The sequence below is a fragment of the Phoenix dactylifera genome, chromosome 11 (assembly GCF_051530095.1).
Source record: "Phoenix dactylifera cultivar Ajwa chromosome 11, Ajwa_hap1_PhDact_Kaust_v1.1, whole genome shotgun sequence".
NCBI lineage: Eukaryota > Viridiplantae > Streptophyta > Magnoliopsida > Arecales > Arecaceae > Phoenix > Phoenix dactylifera.
In genome coordinates, this window is record NC_143200.1 from 20,716,429 (window position 1) to 20,725,843 (window position 9,415).

Below are 9,415 nucleotides of genomic sequence, written 5' to 3' on the forward strand. Positions count from 1 at the left end.
TGGCTTGTATTTCTAGTATCTACATTGATGGATCACCACTCAGCAATGCAAGATGACACCAAGAGATTTGGCTACATCTGGAGGGCTCTGGTCTAGAAGATATGTTGGTGCCATTAATCTTTTTCTTTTCTAAGAAATGCTGGCCTATAATTCTATAACATGAATCCTGCACTTTGTGATTCTTTAGAACAAGGGTTGGATGTCTATTGATGATAATGATGCTAATATACGATATAAAATTGGCAGTATTTTGTCAAATCCATTGTTGGATATGGCTGGCATTCATGCAATTGCATTGCCGAACATTTTTAGAAATCTTTAATTTGAAATTTACTTGAATGACATGATGAGTTGTTTAAAATCTAGAGAGATTTATAAAGTACGAGTGTGATTTAACTTCTAAAATTTTGAAAATATTTTGATTTTTTTCTGACAAATATAGAAATTATTGCTGAGAATTAATCATGATCATTTTCTTAGTTGACCATATCATTGATATCTGAAAATTATGGTCACTGATAAAGGGCTAGTGTTGAGAAATTTGTGTTTTTAATGAAGCCAAAGGTCCAACCAACATTCTACAGCATATATAGCCCTGTGGAAATGCGACTTCAAGAGCCCCAATTACTATGGCCTAATAAATAATCTGAGCATTTCTTTAACAATATTCTATCTTCCGAGTTTTTTTCACCATCAAGGGATGTCAAAAGGCCCATTGCTTGCTTTTAAGTCTATAAAAGAGCTGTCTCCTTGCTGCTATGTCCCCATCCTGTCCTCTAGTGCATTAGTTTCTGATCCTGTGGGGCTCTCATGCAAAGAGTGGAAGAAATATGGGGACTACGTTGCCACTTTAAAGTGCAGCGAGCTGGATATTCTTCGGGGAAATGATTCATTTTGTGATGGACACGCACAATTATTGGTGCATGATGCCATGATTTATACTAAATTAATTGATTTCCATTCTCGTGAACAATGGATCCATTTCCTCTATGAATACTCCATTAAAACTTGGTTTAAAGGTGGCCATATACTCATACCACAAAATAGCACACAAGAAGAAATTTTGCCACATGACATTAATTCAAGGAAGAATTTTGCAATATTCTTGGTTACGAGAACTTCATGAAATGAAGATGAAATCCATATTCAATTGTTCAGATACCTTCAACCACCCATAAAGCTTATTTTGATGGCCCATCCTTGCAAGTTGATCTTGATGCATAGGAAAGAAGTGAGAGTATGTGATAACAGAACATTGGATTATATTTTTCAGTTACATTGGATTAGAATGTAACTAGTTTCACTAAAACCATCATAGTAAAGTGCCATTTACGTTTTGTTTGATCTTATAGGAAAGGTCAAAAGGTTTCTAGTTATGCACTAATTGCTACCATCCTGACACCATCAAACATAGCTTCCACTGCACTTAATTAAGACTGACAGAGTATCAACCTAAAAAATTAAAAAGTTAGCCAATAGATCAGCCATACTAGACCCCAATCTCAGTTCCCCTGACTTATGATTGGTAAAACAAATACCAGATCCAACCTACATAACCTAAATTTAGTTCAAGAGTTTATTCCTTGGCCTCAAAGTTTAAAATTAACCTAATCTTTAATAAAATTCAACCTAATCATAGTCCCAGTATACCAATATATTTGGGCCCCAATCCAATTTTTTTACCTCCCAAGCACTTTCACCTTCCAATGTAGTTGGGCCCATGTCCAACTTCCAATAGTTGGGTTTGGTACGATTCCTATCATCTCATGATAAAATGGCTAAAAATCAAAGAATATCGCGTTCCAACCAAACGAGCCTCGCTGTTTTCCGCGACCGACACTATTAATAGGCGAGCTCGGTTCAAATATTCCGCCGGAGCACTGTAACACATAACGTAGACTTCCTTCCACCTTTCCCAGAACTACTTGTTTTTTATCCGCTCATCCAAAGTTCCTTTATCACCATTATTGAAGTTCTTACCTTAAATAGCAGGTGTTCGTGACGAGCACGTGAGCTGGTCCCGAAAGGATGGCAATGTTGGGACCGAACCCATGAACCAGCAACATCGTCTTCCAAAAGCCTGTGCATTGTTTTATGTCCAGAGAGCTGCAAAGCATTGATCAAGGGTTGAAGAGAAGAAATTATATCATACAAAGCATGCACTATTATTGTGCATGCATTCCATCAATCATAACAGCATATTTTTATGAACTCCATACATCAAATGCTCATATTGATGCATCAATACAGAAAATAGCAGTTATGATTGGCGGCATGCACGACCACAGAAGACATGCGATATTATTTCTCCATCCATTACTTTATGAATCCAAAGTTATGTTACTGTGATTTCACGTGTGTGCACCTGTTTCATCAAGAATGTAGGTTGTGGAAATAGAAATTTGTTTAGCTAGAGATTGTAAGATACGTGTAGTGTTTAAGATGCAGCTATGAATTCCATTCTGTTTATAACAGATGCAGCCATCCTGACCTCAGATTGTCCCGACGTCCCCGGCCTCTATTTTGTCCAAGGTGAATGATCTTAGTATTGGTCGGAGGAATTATTCTGCTTGGTCTAACCATGGAGTAATATTGAAGATCATAAAAGAAATTGCAATTATGGTCTTGGCAACGGTCGTACCAGCTCGGCCATAAATGCATAATTGGTGCAATTATTGCCACATGCATGCCGCAAGGAGCCATCACTATGCAAGTAAGAAACGAGGTTTATTGCGCCTTCCGACGATTAGGGTAACACACTCTCACCCACACTCTCACCCCATTCTATATATAGGGGTGACTAGGGGTACCCTCCGATAAACTCTCTTGAACCTTCTACCATTTTTATTCTCTCTCATTCTCCCATTATGACTCTAGAGTTCCACTAACTTAAGCATCGGAGGGTTCCCTACCGAAAACCTTCCGGCAAACAGATTTCTTTTTCAAGTTGGGCTGACTTTCCGGAGCGACATCGATAGCCCTTCAACATCTCAAATTTCTCAGCTCTTGGCCAACCCTTTTCTCACCTCGGTACCGACCGACCTCAGCTTGGATCCTAGTTGCAACAATAACAATTTTGTATTGTTAATAATGGAGGTTATTAGCTCCGCAATGGAGTGGAGATAAAGGTTTGCTTCGCTAGGTTGCGCAATTATTTGGTGCGTGCAATTTGGGTCTGAAGTGGTTGATTAAGATTTTAATGGAATTCTGAATATTTTCCATGAGACCATGCTTTATATTTGTTTTTAATGTGCAGAGGAACCAACTATGGGTCTCATTACATGAAAATTAGCCTAATGATGCTTTGCATCGTTTTGTTTCTTCATCCATTCTGTAGTGCATTAGATTACCAACTGCTGCCAAAGCAGTAAACTCCTCATGTTCTTTATTTTGCCAAGCCCTAATCAAATCGACTAAATATATGTGGACATAGGCCATGGATCCAAATATCACAGTGCTACGAAAGTGCAGGAAAAATTTCGTTTTCTGATGATGCATAAGAAGCATTCCTGCTAGCATCATATCTTGGTAACAAAGCCTGTGCTAAGTAAACCGCATGAATTTTTTTTAAAAAAAATTAAATTAAATTAAAAAAGGAAAATTTAAGACATGATAGATTGCCCTGCATTAGGACTTCTTGAGTTGGTAAAATGTTTAAAGTCAGTTATTTGAATGAAGTATCTTCTCGAAACAACACAAACCAAATATATTAGGCCATTCATTATTGTACACAATCACTGTTTTCCTTTTTCTTGGTTAGTGAAGATAAAAGAGCACTTAAAAAGCCCCATTAATGACGAGGGATGGTAATTAACTAAATTGGGACCCGCATGGTGGTGCACAAGGGACCATTTCCTTCCAGGTTGGGCTCGGCAGAAAATTTAGGGGTTTGGAGGATATGCAACTTGGGCAGGGTGGGCTTGAGCAAATTGGATCGGGTTCACCCGAGCCTACTAACTTGAAAATTCTAGAACTTAGAATTGCCGACCGCTAAAATTCGTTCGCATGCTTCATGTTAAATATAGGGGGCATTTGGTATGGGATAATCATCTCGATATCATAGATGATATAAATGATGGTGATGAGATTGCTATATTTAGTTGCACTATGGTAATTTTACATAGTATCGATCTCAAGTCAACCTCATTCCCCCAACCCAAGGATGTAAAATCAATTCTTAACATCACGTTTCCAATATCACCTTAGGGGCAGTAATCTTGGATTGAAATTTGGAGATAAAAATACCCCTCGATCCAATTGAAAAATTGAGACAAAAATCTTTGCATTTTGGAGTAAAAAAGGATTTTTTAAAAAAGAAAACTAATTTACATGGGTCTTGTTGGATGTGAAGGAAAAGATAAGGTTTAGGATAAGAGAAAGAGAAATTGGATAGAATCAGAGAAAGAGAGAGAGTATATGATCCATGAAACTAATTCACATATAACAAAGTTTTGATACTAAGTCGCATTAAAATTGATCAAAGGATCAAAATTATGTATTTTTAGTGTAGTAGCAAATAAGAAATCTTATCTATCAAAAAACAAAAAACCTTAATATTAACAATGCCGGTTAGGGATAAAAATGGATTGTATATCAATATTTATCCATATATCTATCTATTTTCATTTAGTATATTTAGATATAGATAAGGATATTAATGGAATGCTTAATAAATATAGATATAAATTGAATATTAACAATATGGATTAAAATTTTATAGATAAACTTTATGAACCATCAAACTAGAGTTATTATTATATAGAAAGTAAATTAAATTTAAAATATGTTAATATTATCACATAAAGTTTGTGAGAGTTATATAAGTCAAAATAGAATTACAGGACATTCAGACACAAATCTAGTGGTTGGCCATTCAAATATGTTAATAACATCTGAAACATTTTCTTCCATGCGAAGAATAATGATCACAAAAGAAAATTGAATTCACCATGATGGTATATATCCTTAAAGTCTACGCTAGCTTGCCCCCAAAAAAAGGGACAGTATGATGTGACAGCATTGGAATATCCTCACCAGTCACCTCAGAAGCCTCCACTCCGAGCAGAAAACAAAATGCTAGTTTATTGCCATGAATACTGGTGGAGAACACTATTTGGCATATATTTATATAAAGTGGGTTTATGGGGGACATCATGGACTTGTTTGATTCTCAAGAACCAAAGGAAGAAAAATATGATTAAAAAATAAAAAAATTGAAAAAGCTTTTTTTATAAAAAATAAAATTTTTATATTTTATTAAAAAAATTCATATAAGATATAAAAAAATTTAATTTTTACTAGCTGAAAATTAAAATATTTTTTTTAAATTTTTTTTAAAATTTATTAAGAAAATAAATGTTCAATCAAACATAAATCATTTTGTAGGAACAAAAATGTAGGGAACTTCTGAGCTGATGCTTCGAGATCATGGAAAAGCATTTGAGTGGAAGAGTACATGTATACAGGCAGATGCATGGTTTGGAAAATTACCACAGGGTTGGTCATGGATAATATATAACTCACTGATAGATAATATAACTCACTGATAGATAATATATAACTCACTGATAGGTAACAATCATTGAATACAATAATTTTTGGAACAGTCATGCATAAAAATTCCTTCAAGGAACAAAATCAGCTGACGTCTGTGCAAGAACAAGCCGGTGTTTATGCGCTGCCAAATAGACTAATAGTAGTAATTCATGTGACTCTGTCAATGCTGTTCCTTAACAATCCATATACAGATGGTTAAAACTTGCAACAAGAAAGGAGTGAAAACAACCAAACAAATAAATTCCTTCACCCACAATGGCATTGCAGACTAACAAGTAAAAGAAAAGGATAGATCTCAGAGTACCAAGCTTCCTCATAAGTGATGCCCTCAGAGATATTTAGCCTTTCTCTTCTTATCACCAACTGGATTTTGCTGAAATTGCTGAGATAATTCAAAGCCTCTCAAGGCATGCAAATTCTCAAGACGGAGACGGTGCTCTCAACTGGTCGTCGACGGCCATTCTTTACGGATGTCAAATGTGTAATTGATCTCTAAGTAGCACTTGCCATCATCATCAAGAAACTGGCACAAGAAAGTCATGACATTAGGAAAACAATAAAGGCTTTGAATGGCAATGTAACAACCCAGGACCTCACCCAAAATGGCTAGCCGGAAGGTATTATTTGGGTTCCTTGATCCTGTATAAGTACCCAAGATCTACCCAGCGAATAACCGATGTGGGACTAAACACACGCCCGCACGGATCCTCACATACTCCCCCCGTTCAAGCCCTGACGTCCTCGTCAGGCTAAGGGTTCATATCTATTCAAATCTAATCACAAACACCACGATTGGCTCGTGGTCAGCTCCAATGGATCCGTGCTGCAGTGTCCCCCAGTCCACATAGGTTATGGGCTGGGTCCGCTCTGATACCATTTGTAACAACCCAGGACCTCACCCAAAATGGCTAGCCGGAAGGTATTGTTTGGGTTCCTTGATCCTGTATAAGTACCCAAGATCTACCCAGCGAATAACCAATGTGGGACTAAACACACGCCCGCACGAATCCTCACAGGCAATCGGATCAAGGCACATTGATGTGGTGCAATAGAGAACCACTGCAAGAAGAGCAAGCATGGATGATATGTTTCTCTAGAAAAAGATAACAAAGAAGTATTTAAGTCTGACTTATATTTCTTTTGCTTTTCCCCTGGAAATGCGCCTTGAAACATTGTTGATCATACCAAGCTTATATAAATATTATACCATCATAATTTTATGACAATAGAATAATATTGAAATAAATGGTATGGTCATGATTATAAGACTGCACAGTTGGTTCCACTACAATGTCCAATTCATCAGCACACATTTAAACTTTTTTTAAGTTTCAGGTAATTCATTTTTAAAACATTGGAATCTTTTAAGGAAACTTATATGTATATAAACAGAACTCATGTTTAATTAGTTTGTAGAACGAGCAGCATGATCATACCCTTGTTCTTGCAGAATATGATCCTCTCGCAAAAATACCAGAGGGAGTGGTTTCTTCTGGTACCTCATATGTGTAAGGCTCAAGTTGAGGGCTGAAGGTACCTAACATTTCCTTTGTGCTGTCCACTGAAGTAGAAAACGCTCGAGTCAGACATCAATTTTTAACACCAACGAGTTTAAAACTTAAACATAGTGCCTCTTTCTAATCGCATGAGAAGAAAAAAATAATTTTCTTCTGATACAAAAGAAGAATGAATTGATTTAAGAGCATAATAGAATCAACTCATGTTTGAAGCAATTTATTAAGCATTGCATTTAAAGAGGCTATTCGCAATTTGAAATGCCAACTTTGAGATGGAAAGCTCACCCTTAACACCAGTTTTCCAGACTCTGTTGGTGTATCTCAGGCCAGAGACAATGTTGTTGCTCACAGAGAACGAGAACTTGAGCTTGTAGGGGCTGCCTTCTTTCAAGGTAAACCATACACCCTTGGAATTGGTGACCATAGGAAGTGGAAGGACCATGTCAGGTCTACCAGGAGATTGGATTGAAAGACTTAGGATCTTAACCTCTGGCTCCAAATTTTCTATAATAAAGTCGAGCAATTAGTATACCAAACACAAAACGATCGCCAAGCTGGCTTAGAATAAAATCAGAACAACTCATAGAAGAACAAATAAACAAAAAAAGGAGCAACTGCTGGGGACCCATTTCCCAAAATTCAGCTATGGCTTAATGCAATGATAGGGATAAGTTAATATCTGAACCTCTACTTCCAAATTTTGTTAAAGGATCAGAGCAGAAGCAGCAACAAAATTGAAGGCAGAAAGTAATACTGAAAACTTCTGGTAAACAGAGCACAGAGGGGATAGGGTAAAAGCTCAACCTTCACTAAGTTTGAGATAGAAACAGCAGAATGGACAAAGTAACAGACTGAAACAGTAACTTAGTAATTCATCTACAGGTATCTTGCTCAAGTAAGACTTACACAAAAACAACAGTTTGAGAGAGAGAGAAAAATGGACAGCCTCCAACAGAAGCCAAAATTTATACATAAAAAAATATGGATCCTTTAATAAGTACATAATAAACAAACAAAAGTTTGCAGAAATAGAGTGGGGTACCTCCTACGGAGCTCAAATCCACACTCCCCAAAAGCTGCTCCTTCCACCTCCTCAGGCTCTCATCATCCTGCCCCCCAGAGGAACACATGCCAAGGAAAGCAACCCATAAGTACCAATAATTACAACAAAACAAAGGAATGAAACTGGGAAGAACAAGGAAGCAACCCAAAGGACAGAAATGGCACCGAACCTTATCTTTCTCCAGCTGATCCTTGAGACTAACCTTAGGCCCCAAATCGATTCCCTTGGTCCCTTTCCCATCCTCCTCCTCATCATCATCCCCAGTGGCATAGAGAGAGGCCTCGCTCATCTGCCTGTTGAGGCCCTCCTCCCCCTCACCCTCCTCTACGTCGTCCCCATCCTCTCTCTTCTCCACTTTTTCTCCTTCGCTTGCCATCAAACTCCCATTTTTCTCAGCAATCTCTTTGTTCTCCTGGAATCCCATGGTTTCAGAACTGGAAAGAGCTCCAACGGCCAATGACATAGCACTCCCAACACATGAACAGTAGAGTCCAAGAACCAAAACAGAGCAACAAAAAAGGCAACCAGCCACCCAACCACTCACCAACGGTCGAAAACACAAAGGAGCGCAAAAGTGAAAACCCAGCAACTCACAAATTTAAAACAGAGCAAAAGGGAGACAATGAGAGAATCCAGAAAGAAAGGATAAGAGTATTGCTCCAAAAAGGCAGCAATTTGAAAGATCCCCCACAGGAGAGACAGAAGAATGACGGATCCCAGAGATGGGAATTGACTTAGAGAGAGCAAATCAAGCAAGCAAAAATCTCCAAAATGGCAACTTTAAGAACAAACAGAGGATAGAGACCCTTGTCAAAAAAAAAAACAGAGGAAAGTGAAGGGAAGCAGAGTGGGGAAGAGGGAAGAAGAGTTTTTGCTTCCAAGCTTTTGTGGAAAAAAAGGAAGAACGAGAAGAAGGTGATGGATTTATTGAGAGAGAGATGGAGAGAACGTGATGGCCACTAACTACTATAAAGCGAGGGAAGAAAGAATGGGAAGAGGAGGGCGAGATTGGGTGGGAATAGCTGCGCTTGACTCATTCTTTATTTATATTTGTTTAATGAAAGAATTATAGGGGAGTGAGCGTGTGGAACCCACAGCGTGTGCCCACGTTAAGATCTGATTGATTCCGTTAATGTTATTGGCGAATCCAACAAGAGGACCGCGTGTACGTTTTGGAGTCCAAATTTTTACACATGATAACAATAATATCTGCTTACATAATTTTTAATCGTTAAACATTTAGCCAAAAATATTTTTTTATTTTTGATAATTCATGAAT

The 9,415-nt window shown here is 37.6% G+C and overlaps 1 protein-coding gene across 1 annotated transcript; it reads right to left on the reverse strand.

Moving 5' to 3' along the window:
* Positions 1 to 5,550: 5,550 nt before the first annotated feature.
* Positions 5,551 to 9,178, reverse strand: LOC103711360 (rho GDP-dissociation inhibitor 1-like). Its single transcript, XM_008797472.5, has 5 exons — positions 8,306 to 9,178; positions 8,116 to 8,182; positions 7,359 to 7,577; positions 6,993 to 7,117; positions 5,551 to 6,079 (listed from the first exon to the last, which is right to left on the reverse strand). The coding sequence occupies exons 1-5, from the start codon at positions 8,597 to 8,599 to the stop codon at positions 5,996 to 5,998; spliced, it is 789 nt and encodes a 262-aa protein (XP_008795694.1). The 5' UTR covers positions 8,600 to 9,178; the 3' UTR covers positions 5,551 to 5,995.
* Between the last annotated feature and the right edge of the window lie 237 nt (positions 9,179 to 9,415).

Coding starts and splice junctions, on each gene's coding strand:
- LOC103711360 (XM_008797472.5), bottom strand. CDS start 8,599: ATGTCATTGGCCGTTGGAGCTCTTTCCAGTTCTGAAACCATGGGATTC. Junction 7,118..7,358: donor CTGGAAAACTGGTGTTAAGG/GTGAGCTTTCCA, acceptor TTTCTACTTCAG/TGGACAGCACAAAGGAAATG. Junction 6,080..6,992: donor CATATTCTGCAAGAACAAGG/GTATGATCATGC, acceptor TTCTTGTGCCAG/TTTCTTGATGATGATGGCAA.